This window comes from Cydia pomonella, chromosome 9, assembly GCF_033807575.1.
Source record: "Cydia pomonella isolate Wapato2018A chromosome 9, ilCydPomo1, whole genome shotgun sequence".
Lineage (NCBI taxonomy): Eukaryota > Metazoa > Arthropoda > Insecta > Lepidoptera > Tortricidae > Cydia > Cydia pomonella.
The window spans coordinates 18699792-18718583 of record NC_084711.1 but is presented as its reverse complement, the minus strand read 5'-3'; the positions used below and the strand labels follow the sequence as shown (position 1 = coordinate 18718583).

The following is an 18792-nucleotide window of genomic DNA, read 5'->3' as shown; positions in this document are numbered from 1 at the left end:
CGAGAGACACTTCCAAAGTGGTCAAATGTGTCCCCCCCCCCCCCTGTAACTTCTAAAATAACAGAATGATAAAACTAAAAAAAATATATCATATACATCACCATGCAAACTTCCACGGAAAATTGGTGTGAATGAGATCTAGTAAGTAGTTTTTTTTAATTCGTCATAAATGGTACGGAACCCTTCATGGGCGAGTCCGACTCGCATTTGGCCGCTTTTTTAATCCTATTAGGGGCTGAGATTTGACTTTAAGGCTTTAATGAACACACTTTCATAGGTTTTATATAAAATGATCTTTATTTTTCCATAGAAAATAATTCAGCAAGCATTGTATCACTACTCTGTTGGAACTCAAAACGTCGCATTTAATAACGCACCGTCACACTTGTCACAAAAGTGACTATGATGTACGAAATACATTGCCGCTCGAAAAAAAAAACAAAAATGAATTATGCTCTGGTAATTAAGACTAAATTAAAAAAAAACTTTTAGAATTGTTATTGCACTATAACCTACGTCTATTTTAAAGACTTTATTATTTTATATATTAGTTTATTATAAAGTTTGCGGTTATATAAAAATACACACTGTACCTACCTGTGTACTACTAATAGCCCCCGTTCAGGTCTAACAACGGAACTTTCCACTGAGCACGCCCCGCATGCTCTTTGCCATTTTTATTTTTATTTTATTTACTAAAGAGCTAATGATAAAATACAATACAACTTATCTACCAGCGGTGGCAGCATGGTTCCATTTTTATCACTTGTTACTATGCCTGTCACTTTCGCGCTTACATACTTGTTAGAACGTGACAGGCATGATGACAAATGATGAAGAGCCGACCATCATAGCCCTACAGTGGGGCTCTTTTCTGTCCAGTGATAAGTAGATATTTCGTCGTTATCTAATGATTAGAGGATATTAATCTTTATTAGTGTAAATAAATTGCAATGTTACTATCTAAATAATCATTCTAACACTTTGACTAACAGTTGTGTCTCACAACTACGTTTCATCAGTTTTTCTTTGTTCCCGTTACATCAAACAGATTTTGAAAACTGGAAAAATAAGTAAGTAGTCATCTTTGTTTTTACAATCTTTTATTTACCTTTTAATGTTTTTTTTTTACGTCTAATGTCGCGAGGCGGTTTTCCTCTAACGACTGCCAAGATGACCGTTTCGCAGCGAGCTCCTCCCGGCGTGCAGGACGTTTAAGAGCAAGTTTGGCCTGGCCAGCCACATAACAGCTAATAAGAGGAAAAACCCTTGATTGCTGAGGTTGCCGTCATCGAAATAGATGACCTATATATATATATATAAATATATATTATATTTTATTAGTAATACCAAATATCAAATCTTGCAAGCGAAATTAGACCCACTTTTCATTATTCGATTGGGCTGAAACTACACATACATTTGTAAGTTAGGTGGTAATGCAATACTATGGTAATCATATACATCGTGTTTTTTTTCTGTTAATTTCAAAGGTGCATTCGGTGCATTCCTGAGAGCTTAAATTCAATAACTTTCTCGAAGACACCGGTATTCTAATTGACTCAGTTTCAGAGATTATCAATAAATAAAAAGGCCCTTATGAGCGTATACAATTGCCTTAGGCGTCTATTTACATATTGATTAGTGTGTAGTACGAGCTTATACATTGTACGATCTCGTCTCGGTTGAATGATGTTTGAAATGACATTGTTATGTCACAGTTTTCAATTGTGTTACCCGCGCTATATGCAACATTTAATATTTTTTCATAAAATTAAAAAAAAATATTTTATTTGATTTGTTCCCTAGAGATAAATAAGAGAAAGATTAAGACTAATGCATGTGTGTATTAATAACGCAGATATAATGGAGAATAAAGTGAAAATTGAAGAGCTGGATTCAGCAACTAAGTCTTTCGAAGGTAAGTCAAGTAATGCATAATTATTAGATATCATACGGGCAACTTGATTACCCGGGAAGTATAAATAATGATCGGTCATTATGAATAATGCCCAAGAGCGTCGGGTAATATGATAAAGGGTATAATGGGGGATCGGCCCCAGACGCCAAATTGATTGTCGTTTTCCTGATTTATTTTCCCAAGCGAAAGATGCTATTTCACCAAATATTGAGCCTAAAATGCCACAGGTTTCCGAGAAAATATAAAAAAATTATAAAAATCGGTTATAATTTAAAGATATAACAAATTTTTTTTGCAGGTTACCGTTTTCGAGGCCCTTCCGGCAGTACCGGTTACCTTATGCCTAAACCTTACAAAGAGCTTGCGGACAACATCTTGAACATGACTGTGCGACCTGACGACGTGTGGGTGACTGGGTATCCTCGGTCTGGTAATGTCCATGAAAGCGATATGTGTATTGAGATTATTATACAATGTGTTTGTCCACGTATAGTGGAGCCGTTAACCACGTATAGTACGATGAATTTTATCGACAAATATCCCCCATACCTTTTTCTCAAACATTTTAAAACTGCACCCTTTCAAAGTTTTATGGTGCTATACACTACTGCACTTGGTTAATGGTACCATTATTTGCCCATTTAAGTGTCGCACTTCTTAAAGATAATAATCATTCGATAGCTTATGAATTAGGGCATAAATTAGAAGCAGTAATAATAACAAAGATAAAAATCGTCTCCAAAATATTACTTTTTTTACATTTTATCTTTTTTTTTTCGAAAACAAGGTCGTTGACTTGTACCTCTTTTACTATTAAATGATAGAACAGGATATCAGCTAAAAGTTGACATCAAAATGATAGTCCTGGTAAATACATTTCACAAGTTACACGAGTCCAAACAAGACCTTCTGTAATGAGCGTCTACTTAGTTCTAAAGAATAATTTCCCGCCGCCCGATTATCATTTGGAATTAAAGCAATTTAGTTCGACGCACATTACAGAAGGTCGTTTTAACTTTAAACGGGTTTTTACGGTAACAGTACCATGTTTATATAGATGTATTCGAGATAATATGGTACTGCTATTATATGTACTGATTTAGATTGTATTTTTTCGAATTGGCAGACTATACCGATGCAGTTATACGTGCAGTGCCTACAGTAAAAATCTATTAAAACTGAAAAGGCATTTCTCGTAGTTTTGCGAAACTATTTAGTTGGTGAAATCGCGTTATCGTTAGTTAAAATTAGTTTTCTTTTTATTATTACTGTAATTAATTTTTTGAACAATTATCAAAAATAATTTTCACCAGTCAAAATGTGATGATAGTACATTTATTAAATTATTATCGATAGGAACCACGCTCACACAAGAGTTGGTCTGGCAAGTGGCGAATGAATGTGATTTCGTGACAGCTTCCAAAATTCCTTTGATGGCACGTTACATGTTTCTCGAGTGAGTATAAATTATTTAGGTACCTACATATGCTGATTACCTCATAAATTAAAAACTTAGGTACCATACCATCAAATGTACTTACTTTGCATCAAAATTTGCTCCAAACTTCGTACATATGTATAATTTGATTACATCGGCTTTCATACAATATCATCTCGAGTGTAGCAACCAACGTAGCACACTTGAATCATACTACGAGTATACTAGTTTTTACAATTTTCACAGCAGAGATGCATAATTTTAACTCAAACTAAAAATGTTTCTGACCCACATTTTTTTTTTCAGAGGAAAAATGTCAGTTAATTTACTCAAATCAAAGCTGAAAGGCGAAGTGTCTGAACCTATTTATACTCAGGAAGCTATAGACGCAGCGCCTTCGCCTCGGTTTATAAAAACTCATATGCCCTTCTCGCTTTTGCCCTCGAATCTACTGGACACCACTAAAGTAGTGTACATAGCCCGAGACCCGAGGGATGTAGCAGTATCTCTTTATCAGTTCATAAAAAAGTTGATGCAGTATTTTGAAGAGTTCAAAAGTTTTTGGAATCTTTTCTACAATGAAATGGGTAAGTATTTAATCTCGTGTTTACCTAACTTAAGTAACCTTTAAAAGGTGTTTATGGAATGTACACATTTTTAACCGCCTTCAATTTCATAGAAGGAGTAGGTTCAGCTGTTTTATTTATGTACTTTCACCGATTACTCGTGGTCCGATTTGAGTAATTCTTTTTTTCATGTCAGCTTGTTAAGTTTCTTTGAGTATATTCTTCAAAAATCGATGAGAAATTTGCATTTCATGCACAAGTGTGACAAAGTGATTCAATGCAATTTTAAGTTATTTCATGATGTCGACTGGGAGAATTGACTTTTGAGTGATAATTTTGAATGATAAATCTTTGATAAATTTCATTTGGATTTATAATGTTTTACAACTAGTATAATAAAAGTGTTTTCCTCGCATTGGTGTGGCGAAAAATGGATCTGATCGGCGTTTTTCGACGTTCGTTATTTACTGACTATTCCGATTTTTATATTTTTAATTACAGTTTTGTCGACTTTTGGATTTTTTATATTGTACGGTGTATCGGCGTGTACTTCGCATTTAGCTGGACTTTTTTTTACAAATGGAATTTGACAAAACCAAAACGACTTTTTTCACTATCCTATCTAACTTTATTTATACCGACTGGGCCGTGTAACAGGAGCAATAAATTAAACTGTAGACTGCACTCCTTATGGCTCAGTTTCATTGGTCGATAACTCGGTCGATATAAAGCGAGCGAGGACTCCCCGCAGGCGGTACAACGACTAGTGAAACTCATAAGTAGATATAGTTCGGTCGATATACCTACAGCATGCAGGCGGTAAGGTGGTATAACGAAATGAAAGTGACACCGATAATTGCATGCATTCTGGAAATCTCCCGCACCCCGCATACGGGCCCTATCGACCAATGAAAACAATTCCCTAACGGGGACCAATTGCATGTTTTATGGAAATCTCCCGCACCCCTCAGGCGGGCCCTAATATTGACCAATGAAACTGAGCCATAAAACTGACAAATATTTAAAGTAAAGTAAAGTAAAAAATGATTTATTGTACACAAAAATTTTGGAGGAAACAAAATTATCTGGTCTTAAAAGTAAAAGACAATTATGTACATTTATGCATTTACAAATAAGGATGTACCGGTTCCTACACTAGATGTAGCCTGTCACGTAGGCAACCAAAATTTTGTTCAGCGACTTTTAATAATAACTTGTGTTTTCATTTTTAAGTTTATTCTTAAAGGGACCGACTGATTACCAGTTCGCCGGATATCGGCCTGTCAATATTCGCAAATAACTGACAGGCCGATATCGTCCGGCGAACTAGTAATCAGCGGGCCCCTTAAAACGTAATGTATTTCGAATTTTGTTATGTTGTAAACCTATTTGGTACCTACTTAAGCATATTTAGATACATTGTGACATTTGTTCAATATCATGAAATGCTCAATAAGAAACCTTAACCTAAGCCTATCTAATCTAATTGTGGGATTAGTTTGTTTATTTAGTCCAAGCATAAAAATTCAATCAGAAGTTATTAGATAAGATATCTATTGATATTGAAAGGGGTCATCTGTTTACATAAATATGTATATGTATCTATTTGTAGAAGTATATGGGTCAGTTTATCAATATAGCAACTATAGAGTCCGACCAAGACTCTTCTACAACGATTTTGATAGCATAAGCGTGTCAAATTGTCTATACGTCAATCTTCTTGTGGTGTGCAATCAAAATCTTTATCTACACACATATCATAAACCCTCTATGATGCCTTCAAAATCCTGCTAAGCTAACTCGATAATTAATTTGTTACTGTGTCTAAAAAACCTATGTTGTATCCGTAGCTGTGTTAATTTTAGCTTTATATCCTTTACTTATATTATTACCTAGCGCTATATATTGTAGATTTATCAGTAGGTAATCTAGTAATCTGTGGACGATGTTGTTGGTCTTACACTTTATTATTCTTTGTATTTTAGTTTTGTGTCTAAACCTGTGTGTTACTATTTTTTGTCCTAAATAAAAAGAAAAAAATATCCGTAAATAATGGCCTACATTACGATAAACTGTTTTCTTACAACAAATTTATTATCTGTGATAATGTTGTAATTGCTTCATAACTACATCAAAATCGATTTGGTTATGCATTCAAATTTGGAACATCTCTGAAAAAAAAGCAATTCGATTTGACCTCTATTCTAATATCAGTCGAGATGCCTTTTTTAACCGAATTCTAGATTTCAAAAGAGGAGGTAATCAACAGGCTGACGCAACTAGGAACAAAATAAGTTTTGTATGGAACTTGTTTCGTAAATCTTTGCCAACGAAGAAAAATAAAACGTCAGTGCTATTTATTTTATTCTGTCAAGTTTACATCAAGTCAACTGTCAGTCTAATTGTTTTGTTTTTTATGAAGGCTTCAATGTTTTGTTCGGGTATTTCGTGCAATTTCTTTATTATTTAGTGAAAATATCGAAAATAGTGAACCGTGATCAGAGTAAAGAACGAGTTTGTTACAATGCCACCAAGAAAACGTTTTACTAAGTGTGAAATATGTGGCAAGCGAGCCACTCGAGAAAATCACGAAAAAAGGGATTTTATGGCGAAATTTCCCTTGGATAAAGCAGTCTTTACGTATTGCTTTAGATACTTTTGACCTCATTTTGGTGCAGCAGGCTTTAAACACATCGATAATTTGATATTTTATATTATTTTTAGTTGTGAACTAGGGATGTACTAAAACTATCGATAATCTATGCATTAATGGTCATTATTTAACATATATTTGATTTGATTTATAGATGCATATTAGCGCTAAATAATCAGTTGATCATCTCATTAGCAAACACTTGGAATATAAACTGTACATAACCAAGGCTGTATGTTTTCAGATGCAGGCAGTGGGTTAAATTTGTTGGGAACGAAGACCTGATACATCTTCCCATAGAAAAGTTACATTTATTGAAACATGTATCTGCAGATCATTTTGAAAATATTGCTTTTAATAAAAAAAAATAAGAAAAAAATAGTGAAGGATTTTATAATTACAATCTGAGTGTAACAAGGTATTCTAAAATAGAATCCTAGCGTAGTGAGGGATTCAAGTGTTAACGCCTATGAGTGATATTCCACCTATGCAATGTCTTTGTCCAATGTGTATTGCGTCTCACATTTTGATTAATGACAGAGTAAGACGCAATGACATTGGACCAAGAAATTGGATAGGTGGAATACCACCCTAAGGTGGAAATATTTTTGCTACCACGTGATAAATTTACATACTGCTTTTCACATCACCTATGAGGAAATTATTATGGTACAAATAAATAAATAAATTAATTTAATTAATGGTAATTAAATTAAATAATTTAACCTAAGAGGTATGCAAAAAGAGGAAAAAAGTGATCCCTCCTAGTAGGGAAAAAAAAGTGCTACTTTGATCCTTCCTAGCGGTGAAGAACAACAAGGTGTTCTAAAAAAAATCGAGTCCACATTAAGCTCGACCACGTATTAGTCCACTCATAGAACTATCCACTATATAACATACAACTTAAATGTGGACTCGATCCTAACTTGATTTCGAGTACAAAATTTGTAGACAAGAGTCTATATTTCAACCCTCCCCATTTTATCGATATCGATAAGAAACGCAAGCGTGTAGCGTACTACACTATTTAAATTGCTTATGTTGGTACTAACGTTTTTTGACAGGTTTTTGTCGTACATTTTGGTAATGATTTGCGAAACAAAGGGATTCCACTCGCTAGTATGGAAGTCCCGTCTCTTAAAATGTAGTGATTATATGCTCTTTGGTAATCAATTCGATTATGTTTTTTTTTATGTTTGTTACTCCAAAACTCCGTCATTTCTGAACCGATTTTGAGAATTATTTTTTTGTTTGAATTTATATATATACAGATTGGTCCCGTTTTTGTCAAAACTTAGTTCTGATGATGAGATCCATGAGGAGTCGAGGGAACTCTTCAAATTTGAAAGGCATACATATAGTGATTTTTGTATTTTCTGTAACAAATCAAGCATTTACATTAAAAAAGTGACATTTGATGAAGTGGAACTGCTGATGATGATCAGAATGGAACTCTTCAACGACGCATAGTTACACGTTTGGCGATTTCTCCTCTTCGCTCTGTTTGTTAAGTAAATTAAATTTTCAAAACAATTTTTTGTCAAGTTCGAGTTCTGACGATGGGGTCCATGAGGAATCGAGGGAACTCCTCAAATGTTAATGGCATATATATAGTGATCTTAGTATTTTCTTTAACAAATCAAGTATTTAAATTTGTAGAAGTGACATTTGATGAAGGGGAACTGCTGATGATGAACAGAACGGAACTTTTCAATGATGCATAGTTGACGTTTGGCAATTTCTTCTCTTTGCCAAGCAGTTAGGTTTTCAAGGCACATTTTTATATTTCTATCCTATTTAATATTTTTTAACAATTATCTGGTGCTTTATTTCATGCATGGTGTGAAATAATTTATCTTAAATACAGTCGAATACCCTATTGCGGGTATCTTACCAGTCAACCATAGGGCAAATCTGAAATGTCAAGGTGGGTGCACTGGCAAAAAAAAACATGTTACTTCCTTTTCTACATAATTAGGCGTAGGACGCTGTATGTATAATTTCATTGTATGAAATATAAAATCAACAATAATCGTTCTTTCACCGGTCTCCCTCATTGAAGTCGGTTTTTTTTCTTAAAAATGATGTTTGAAATGAATTGTCAATTGCATACAATTTTGACATATCTCGCATGTTAGTTTGTATCGAATGATACGGAAATAGGCACCGACTCTAGTTTGTCTCTGAATTTAAAACAAACTACACGCGTGAAAAAAGTTTTCATTTACCGCCATTTGACGTACAGCTTATCTTTTAATTAGTTTTAAGTATAAATTTAATATGTTTTATTGTTTTTAAGGTAACTATAGCAAAAATTTCGTGTAAAAAAGCGATAAAAAGATTTCGGTTACGCCACCACATATCCGCGAGTTCCGCCAAGAGAGCTACAATTTGGCAACAATGCCCTAACGGAGGCTGTAATTTGGGTTAGTGAATATTTCATTAAAAGTTTATAATATGTGTGTAGATAAAATAGTGTATGTAACTGTACATAATTAGGCATTAAAACACTCGTGTGATCTTTTTAATGTCCTTTTTTAAAATCCTGCATCTATTTAATGTTTCTGGTTTAGCCCATTGGTTGACTGGTAGAGAATGCCTTACGGCCATTTGTAGTATCATGTATTGTGCAATTTGTGCAATAAATATTAAATAAGTAAATGAATATCTGTTGTGTTCTCTTTATCATTACATTTGATTGAAATTAATACATATATGTACATGCATACATAAACTCACGCCTGTATTCCCAAAAGGGATAGGCAGAGCACATGAAACTGCTAGTTTCAGTTCCACTTCTAGCAATTAAGGGGTTTCATAAAATAACAAAATTGTGATGTTGCAAAATGTGACAGGTTGCCAGCCCATCGCCCGCAACCAACTTAAAACCATATCCCACAGTCGACTTCTACGACACCCACGGGAGGAAAGGGGGTGGTGAAATTCTTAACCCGACACCACACGGGCTTAGCTACCTAGATGTGGTGGAGTAACACGTAACATATAATCGAATTGGTATTGGTTTTATTTTGTTTTTAGTGTGATTGTGTATTGTGAAATGAAACACTCTGTACCTAATTATGGAAAAATCGATATCAAATTCAGTATTTGTTAAATGTCGGCTAGATGCGGCAAAACTATAACTAAAAGTACAAGACGATTTTTATACTTTTATGCTTCACAGTCGGTCTTTTAGCAGTCGGTAAAAACGAAAGTCAGCAAACGCTGATCAGATCAGAAAATAATAATAATAATATAATTTCTTTATTCGTACTAGGATCTAAGTAGGTTAAGTACATAGTTACTTAAAATCTATTACTTAATATTTGTAATAATTAATAAAGTAAATTAATTAAAAATTAATTTATATAATTCCACGTTCCGAAGCAGTCGCTACGGTCGTGGTGCAATTGTGGGGGTTTTCGCTTGCGGTAAAATTCCCGAGAGCGATTTCAATTTGGTTGGTGCGCAGTGAGGGTGATTGCAGGAAGCAGTATGGTTGCAATTTACAATACAAAATCTGTTTTATCCTTTCTTTTGTAAAAAAAGAGGTCATTTGCCAATTACATCCACACTTTATCAGACCCGATTTCGGGCCCGAGCAAGAGTATTTTTCCGTTTCACCAAATATCAGCACATCGTTTACAATATTTAAAATGTAAAAATATCAAACATTGAACATTTTTGGCAATTAGAGACAAAGTATCTTTTACATTTCAAATATTGTTAGTGATGTGCTGATATTCCGTGAAACGGAAAACGATTATCAGGCCTGAAATCGGGACTGATTTCGCGCCCGACATCGGGAAGTGTGGATGTAATTGGCGCTTAACTTAGTTTTGTATTGTAGGTACAAGTATGTATATAAATAAATAAATAAAATAAATATTATAGGACATTATTACACAAATTGACTAAGTCCCACAGTAAACTCAATAAGGCTTGTGTTGAGGGTACTTAGACAACGATATATATAATATATAAATATTTATAAATACTTAAATACATAGAAAACACCCATGACTCAGGAACAAATATCCATGCTCATCACACGAATAAATGCCCTTACCAGGATTTGAACCCGGGACCATCGGCTTCATAGGCAGGGTCACTACCCACTAGGCCAGACCGGTCGTATATGCCGTTGATATTTATTAATATACATATATATATATATATATGTTTATTTTTTACATAGTAATTTCCAACCGCGTGTTACAGACATTTAAAAACATTGAGCCGTTTCTCCCAGGTTTCTCAGTTTTGTAGGTAAAATCAGGATTAATTTTTTTTTAATAATTACAGTTATATATTCCCCAATTTTGGCGCATATAAGAGAAGCGTGGGACCTCCGTCATCATCCAAATATGATGTTCATATTCCACGAAGATATGTTAAAGGTTATTATGATTTTTTTTAATAGAAAATGCTTTAAATTATAAATAAGTACGTAAATAAAACTATGTTAAAGTTAGCTATTTAAATAACAATAAAATAGAACAGGAAACCTATAGTCATGCATTATGCATTATGCATTATGCATTATGCATACTTACTTAAAAGGATTGCTATCTAAGTTAGAAAAACAGTTTTATTGAAAATAATTTAATTTTGCCAACGGGGCAATGCTACCGGCCTTCTGGGCACGCTGCCAATAGGCGGTAATTTGGGGCAAATTTTCTATTTTTTTTTAGTTTCGTTTTTTAATTTTTGTTTGTAATTTTGCCTTTAAGAGGCTGTCAATACCTAAAGCGCGCACACTGTCTATTTCTATCGGAGTAAATGAGATAGCACTGTCGCATGTTACTGGGCCTGGGCAAGGGAATAATAAGAAAAATATTTAAATAAAAAAAAGTGGATTATTAGTGTAATATTTTACTCAACCACGGTTTAGATATATATGTTTTGAAATGGTGATTTTAATTGCAGACCCATAAGTCAAAACAATAAAGACATAGAACCGTTCGTTTAATTGTGATTTTAAAACCAATCTTTGCAATTATTTTCTATCGAGCCGATTTCGTTCAATCATGTATCGAGTACAACCACGGTCTTTGAAATATAATTAACTAGCTGTGCCCGCGGCTCCGCCCGCGTGGTATTCGGTCTGTGTCAGTAACCGGCTCATTCACCGCTAATTTCTCTGCCTCTCCCCTGGAGGTGGAACTTGAAGTAAAGTTGACAGATGGATACGCTAGAGGACTGTAGTCTAGATAAAATATTTTACAATTAGGTACCACCTAATAAAACTACACTCCAAAATCAATTGTTATTTTTTTCAAATTCGTCCTTATTCAAATTTTTGACGTGATTTAAACGACATAGAGTAGTAGATGTATATCGGACAATACAGTTCCACTTTTGTATTTTTTTTTACGTTCTTGACTGTACCTATCCAAATCAGTCTAAGCATGAAAAGGTAAGAAATATACCCATAGAAATCCATACTTCCGAACACTATCGAATTTAGGTGTAATACCTATTAGTTAGAAGTAGGATTAGAGGAAAGGAGAATACTCGTAGATATCAAAAACTTGAGGCCGAGTATTTACATTTTGTTTACAGTTATGTTTATGTATGCACAACTAAATGTATACATATAATTATATCTACAGTTACATACTAATAAGTAGGTATGTAATAGTATATTTACATAACATTGACATTTTACAATATTTATTTGTACACCACATTGCGAGTCTCCCCGGCGAGCATCAGCACGAATAGCTCCGTGCAGCTGGTAATGCGCGAGCACGCCACGTAGAGCTGCACGTGCGAGAAGCAGCCCGTGCGCAGGTCCACGCCAGCGGCGCGCAGCGTCTGCCTCTTCGACTTATTGATGTTCATGGCGAAGCAGACGCTCACGGAGAACTGTAGGCGCTTGAAGTGGAACGGGAAATTGCTCAGGATAAGGGGGATGCGCGGGATGAACACGACTTCTGCGGCGCCGCACCCCGTCAGGATCTGCACCTCAATGAGGTTTCGCTGCAGCTGCACTACTTTTAGCTGGGTTCCGTTGCATAACTTCGGAGGCGACAAATTCCGAAGAAGCATGATTCGAACTCCAACTTTCAGGGTAACTGTGTGTGCTGGGAGTCCTGAAGCACTCAATGAGCTAAGGAACTAAGGAACTCTACCGAGTATTTTGTGACATTGCCTTCATCCAAGACAGTGTTGATGAAATTATATACTGCATGTTCACCTTCGATTTCCACCTGCTCATTTTTCTGCGTGAGCATGGACCGTTCCTCTATGGGCGTGAGTATGGATCTCTCACAAACCCAAGAATGGCTCAGGTCTCCGTACATGATAAGAATGAGGTTTTCAATGGATAGAACGATCCTGCATAACGTCTCTGGTAGTTGTGGCTACGCCTAAAATCACGATCGTCGCTACAGTTTCGTAACCTCAATGCGTTGCGAGACTTTCGTGAAAGGTTCGCTTTTTTTCGGGAAGGCATTTTCAGTTTTTAGTTCTTATGGCATTTTAACGCGTATAAAATGCGAGTCCCAAATCGTTTGACATTTACACCGCAAGCATCAGAGATTTTTTTTCTTCATTATACCCACTTTCGTAGCCATTATTAAGTGCTTAAAAGAGGCGATACGTATGAATATGGTTACGATAAAATTACGATTAGGTATACATCAGGTACATTCATGACGGAGAAAATATTTTTTTAAATAATTATGCAGTTATACGCGTGTTGATATGTGTGTTGATTTTGCCACTACTTAACTATGTAAGTAAACTCATTTTTAACCGACTTCAAGATTTCAAAAGGAGGAGAATCGAGGGAACTCTTCAAATATGAAAGTCATACATATAATGATTTTTGTATTTTCTTTAACAAATCTAGCATTTACATTTAAAAAAGTGACATTATTCATGAAGTGGAACTGCTGATGATGATCAGAATGGAACTTTTCAACGATACACAGTATACGTTTGGCGATTTGTCCTCTTCGCTGTGTTTGTTAAGTAAATTAGATTTTCAAGGCAAATTTTTGTCAAGTTCGAGTTCTGACGATGGGGGTCCATGAGGAATCGAGGGAACTCTTCAAATGTGAAAGGCATGCATATAGTGATTTTTGTATTTTCATCAACAAATCAAGTATTTACATTTATAGAAGTGACATTTGATGAAGTGGAACTGGTCATGATGAACAGAATGGAACTCTTCAACGATGCATAGTTCACGTTTGGCAATTTGTTCTCTGTGCATGTTTGTCAAGCAGTTAGGTTTTCAAGACACATTTTTATATTTCTATCCTATTTAGTTTTTTTAATAATTATCTAGTGCTTTATTTCATGCATGGTGTGAAATAATTTATCTTAAATACAGTCGAATACCCTATTGCGGGTATCTTACCAGTCAACCATAGGGCAAATCTGAAATGTGTCAAGTTGGGTGCAGTGACAAAAAAAAACATGTTACCTCCTTTTCTACATAATTAGGCGTAGGACGCTGTCTTTTTAATTTAATTGTATGAAATCAAAAATCAACAATAATCGTTCGTTTAATTTCGTTGTATTATTACATCAACACAATTGAAATTGAATTGATATTCGGACCCCCCTCTTCTAACTTTAGAGTTAATTTGGCAAAATCCTTCCTCGGTGGCTTAATTTCAGCACCATATCTGTTAGTTTAGCAGGGTACTCGATACTCGTAGCACATATTTGTTGTAAAAGTTTGCACCTCCTTCCTAAGTAGCGCCATAAGATTCAGGTGCAAACTTAACTCAATCGAGTGTAGTGGCTACCCCCCCTTCTAGGGGTTGAATTTTTATAGCCTATAACTTTGCCGGGCATTTTCTCGACAGATTAGTAAAGTTTGCATCAAAATCCGTTCAGCCGTTTTCACGTGATGCGAGGTCAAATAAACAGACAAACAGAGAAACAGACAAACAGACAAAAATTCTAAATAGATAGATATGAACATATAGTTTTCTTACTTGACTAAAACAAATAGTCTTTCTTAAAAAACTGTTTAAGTAACATCAATTTCAAGGACATTGGGTGTTGACAGCCTCTTAAGGCCTAATTTTACTATTATATGAATTGTTGTTAGTTTGTTAAATAAAAACACTTCAATAATAAAAAAATAGTAGGTGTATTTAAAATTAATTTAATGTTTAATTAATTATTCCCGTTCTTATTATAAATATTCTTATTTCTATTTATGTGTTCAATGAAAGCATTTCATAATCGTAATATTTTTCTAACGAACTAATTATTTTTTCTACGTTCTAATTGACAAAGTGTTCTCGCTCGCACTTGTTTACGCATAAAGTGAAAATAGGAAATTCGCAACGAGTGGTGATAAATTAACACACGACCGAAGGGAGTGTTTTGAATCATCACGAGTTGCGATTTACCTATTCTCACGAGTATCGTACAACGTTTTACAGTACATATGGCTCTTTAAAATTTCGACATACGCACGGAAAGTGCTTATTCCCGCACGCGTGCACCATATGTACTGTAAAGTAAATTATGCACACGGTGGCGAATATGTCAGTTTCGGTTCAGGGTAGCCGTGGTAGCCGCGTGTACTTGTGCAACTTTGTATCGATATCGAAACTTTTGTCTATATGAAACGTATAGTAGCATCACGTTTTCCCTTAACTTTATGTTTGCATACTTGTTTCAGGATGTACCCTTATCTATCAAAAGAATGGCAGATTTCCTTGACAAGAAGTTAACGGATGAACAAATCGTTAAGCTTAGTGAACACTTGAGTATTAAGAACTTCAGGAAAAACGAGTCTGTGAACCCGACATGGATAAATAAGGGCGGTGACCCCAATGCTGAGGGCTTTGTTAGGAAAGGTAATATTCATTTAGTACGATGTTGACAGGTAGAGAATGCTTTGTCTGTGAATATAGTAGATTGAAGGGATGAAAGGCGCCAATTTTAGCGGAGTTACTTTTCATTTGGAAAAAAATAACTAGCTTAAATCTAAAATAGGCCCTTGAGGCAATGTACCAAGGATGCTAGCGGCATTTCTTCGTTGTATCGCAATGCTCATACGTTGTGCGAGGCATCCGCCAGCTCTTCGGTCAGCAGTTACGTCAACAATATTATTATTTTAGGTGAATCGGGCGCATGGCGCGAGCATTTCGACGAGGAGATGACGGCGCAGGCGGAGCGCTGGATGCGCGATAACCTCGCCGGCTCCGACCTTCATTTTCCCGACTATGCCTCCTAGTAGATCGCACAGGTCTACAATGTGAAAGACGCCTGTCAAATATCGAAAGTGTAATCAAAATCTGAATGATATCAAGTGTTATTGGAAGTATTACATTCAGAAATAATATATGATTGCTTAATTTACGCTTGTGACAATACTAACAATATATTCCAAGATACTCACCCTGAATAGAACTTTTCTTATTTTGCATTCCGGTAACCTTACGTTTTGGTCAAGTTTTGGTATATAGTCAGCTTCTTGAAATACCTTTAACCCTAAACGTCATTCTGGTTAGCGTAGAAGAAACTGTTATATTAATGCCATCAAATGATTTTTACGTGGAGGAATGCGTTTGGGTAGGCCGCCTATCTGGGGAAACAGGAACGGGTATGTTGGACTCGCAAGCAATGGCCCACACCACCAACTAAACCATACACGGTATATGCTCGTCATGCAGTGTTGGTGCCGATCGTCGACACTGGTCGGTGACGGGATGTCGAACACAGCTGCTACGACATCCGAGTAAAATAAAATATACTAAGTAGTCAATTAATGGTATCTTGTCAAATGTGAATGTATATCTTCCTCGCGTTGTCCGGACATTTTGCCACGGCTCATGGGAACCTGGGGTCCGCTTGGCAACTAATCCCAAGAATTGGCGTAGGTACACATTTTTACGAAAGCGACTGTCATCTGCACCTTCCAACATAAATACACCAGAGGGTAAACTATTAGGCCTTATTGGAATTAGTCCGGTTTCCTTACAATGTTTTCCTTCACCTAAAAGCGACTGGTAAATATCAAATAATTCGCACATAAGTTCCAAAAAACTCATTCCACTACTTTTGATACGAGTGTACCAGGCCATGATACAGACAACTCTATTCTGATGATGAGACAATGGATTATGTATGATGGATTGATTTTCACTTATGATCCTAATAATAAAACAAAATTCTATCTACATACTTAAGCACCTACACAAGCCAGAGTGCGCCACGCCGCGCTGTGCACCAAGCGTAGGGAAGTATAGGGCAAGCGGGGCTCTCCTACTAAATCTAGAAACTCACGTGGTGATTGTAGTTTCAGTTTGGCCTTGGTCACAAAAAAAAACGTTCTTTATGTTTCTGTTGACTGGATAAATACCCATGAGTTGAAATCTGATATGACATGGACAACAGGAATACGTCGCTGCATCAGCCACGTTGCAACAGAAACGCTGACACATTCCGAATTTAGCTTTTAAAGAGTTTTCTCCGGTAGGAAATACAAAAATAACGACTACATACCTTCTCGTACTGAAACCTATGGGCTCGACACAGTACGTATAAGTACGTAGTGATGTATCGTCACACCGAATATATTTACGTTTACGACTGCCCTTACGCGTGGAAAGCCACAAAATCGCTTTAAACGAGCCGTTAAACTGACGCATTGGACTCAACACGCAATAACTGAGGCTTTATTATATGCGTATCTGAGTTAAAGGCTCAGCCAGACTTGTGTTACATGGGCTCTGTTAACATATAGTTATAACGGTCTTCGGGGTCAGAGTTAAACTAGTTTTTTTAAAGCATTCGATTGAATGACCAAAGGGAATGCCTGGTTTGTTATCGGACCATTCTTCGCGGATTTACGGCATTTCGGGGCGATAACTCGTCTAAAGTTGGATTATTCGGTAAAAGGTTTAATGTGGACGGACGATAGTAAAAAAGTTTTTCCAACACTTAATCAGATGAGGACCATCAAAAGTCCAAAACTACGAGCAGTATCGCTATATTGTGGATATAAAGGATGTTTGGCTGACGTCAGATTTAGGTTACACATTTAGTGGGGCACATATCGACGCTCGCATATTATACGAGTATTAATATAGGTAGCGTTGAGATATTAGACGACACACGTTGTGCGCTCAATCACTAAGAGCCGTTGTTCCCGTAAGTAACCCGTTTGAAATAATTTTGAAATGCTCAGATATAAAGCTTTATTAATTGAGGAGCTCAGCAGCGCGGGTGTCGGATGTTCGGTGTATGGTTGTTTTGTTAACAACATAAGCTACGCAGACGACATGGTGCTGCTAAGCCCCTCAGTCAACGGCCTTAGGATTCTGCTTGATATATGTGACAAATACGCAGTGGCCCACGGATTAAACTATAATGTAAAAAAAAGTGAGGTATTACTGTTCAAGTCTGGCACTAAAACATATTCCCATTCCGCCAATAATGCTCCGTGGTTCTCCTCTTCAAACTGTTACTAGGTTCAAATACGTGGGCCACTGGGTGACTGACACTCTAAAAGACGATGTTTATATAGTAAGGGAGCGCAGAACACTGTCGGTAAAGTGTAACATGTTTTCTCGCAGGTTTGCACGTTGTTCTACGGCGGTGAAAATAACCCTGTTCAAAATGGATTGTCAAAGCCTATACACGTGCGTTGAGTGACTACAAAAAAACCTAGTTACAGTGCTCTGCGCGTCCAGTATAATAACGTCTTCAGGGGGTTGTTGGGGCTGCCCTGGCACTGCAGCGCGTCTGGAATATTCGCCACGTGGAGAACCGACTGTTTTGAAGCCGTGCTGCGCAAGCGGGTGGCGTCCTTGGGCGAGCGCGTGCGGACAGTATCCAACACTCTCCTGAAGGTGATCGTTGAGAAGATGGACAGCCCTATCCTCACTCACGGGATGTATTTACATGTGCAGTCTAATTGTTATTATACTTTCTACTAACACATAAGTATATGTATTCGTGTCCGAAATAAATGCTTTCATTCATTAATTGCGAACCAATTTTGGCCAGATAAAAAGTAATTACCAATACTAGCTGCGTGTTATTCTGTAATTTCACGATCCAATCATATCCCACTAGCAGTATCAAAGCAATTTATTCCAATCCCACCTATGACGTCGTTAACGTGTTAACGCGACTGCGGTGGTCTGATTGCATGGATGTACGGTGGTTAAATTATTGTAGATTGGATATAGTGTAGACTATAGCTAGCTTTTGCCCGTGACGTTTCTTA

At 36.2% G+C, this 18792-nt stretch overlaps 2 protein-coding genes across 2 annotated transcripts; both read left to right on the top strand.

The window, feature by feature from the left end:
- The first annotated feature begins 481 nt into the window (after window positions 1–481).
- On the top strand, window positions 482–15917 carry LOC133521588 (luciferin sulfotransferase-like). Its single transcript, XM_061856626.1, has 8 exons — window positions 482–1073; window positions 1862–1921; window positions 2220–2351; window positions 3278–3377; window positions 3666–3946; window positions 10884–10978; window positions 15235–15412; window positions 15677–15917. Exons 2-8 carry the CDS (start codon window positions 1867–1869, stop codon window positions 15790–15792), a joined length of 957 nt encoding a protein of 318 aa, XP_061712610.1. The 5' UTR covers window positions 482–1073; window positions 1862–1866; the 3' UTR covers window positions 15793–15917.
- Window positions 15918–17996: 2079 nt separating this feature from the next.
- On the top strand, window positions 17997–18499 carry LOC133521008 (uncharacterized). Its single transcript, XM_061855729.1, has 2 exons — window positions 17997–18110; window positions 18254–18499. The coding sequence occupies exons 1-2, from the start codon at window positions 17997–17999 to the stop codon at window positions 18497–18499; spliced, it is 360 nt and encodes a 119-aa protein (XP_061711713.1).
- Window positions 18500–18792: the final 293 nt, after the last annotated feature.

Excerpts from the sequence above, each read along its gene's own strand:
- LOC133521588 (XM_061856626.1), top strand. The coding sequence starts at position 1,867 with ATGGAGAATAAAGTGAAAATTGAAGAGCTGGATTCAGCAACTAAGTCT. Across the intron at positions 1,922-2,219 it reads AGCAACTAAGTCTTTCGAAG|GTTACCGTTTTCGAGGCCCT; the intron begins GTAAGTCAAGTA and ends TTTTTTTTGCAG. Across the intron at positions 2,352-3,277 it reads GACTGGGTATCCTCGGTCTG|GAACCACGCTCACACAAGAG; the intron begins GTAATGTCCATG and ends TATTATCGATAG.
- LOC133521008 (XM_061855729.1), top strand. The coding sequence starts at position 17,997 with ATGCTCCGTGGTTCTCCTCTTCAAACTGTTACTAGGTTCAAATACGTG. Across the intron at positions 18,111-18,253 it reads GGGAGCGCAGAACACTGTCG|TATAATAACGTCTTCAGGGG; the intron begins GTAAAGTGTAAC and ends CTGCGCGTCCAG.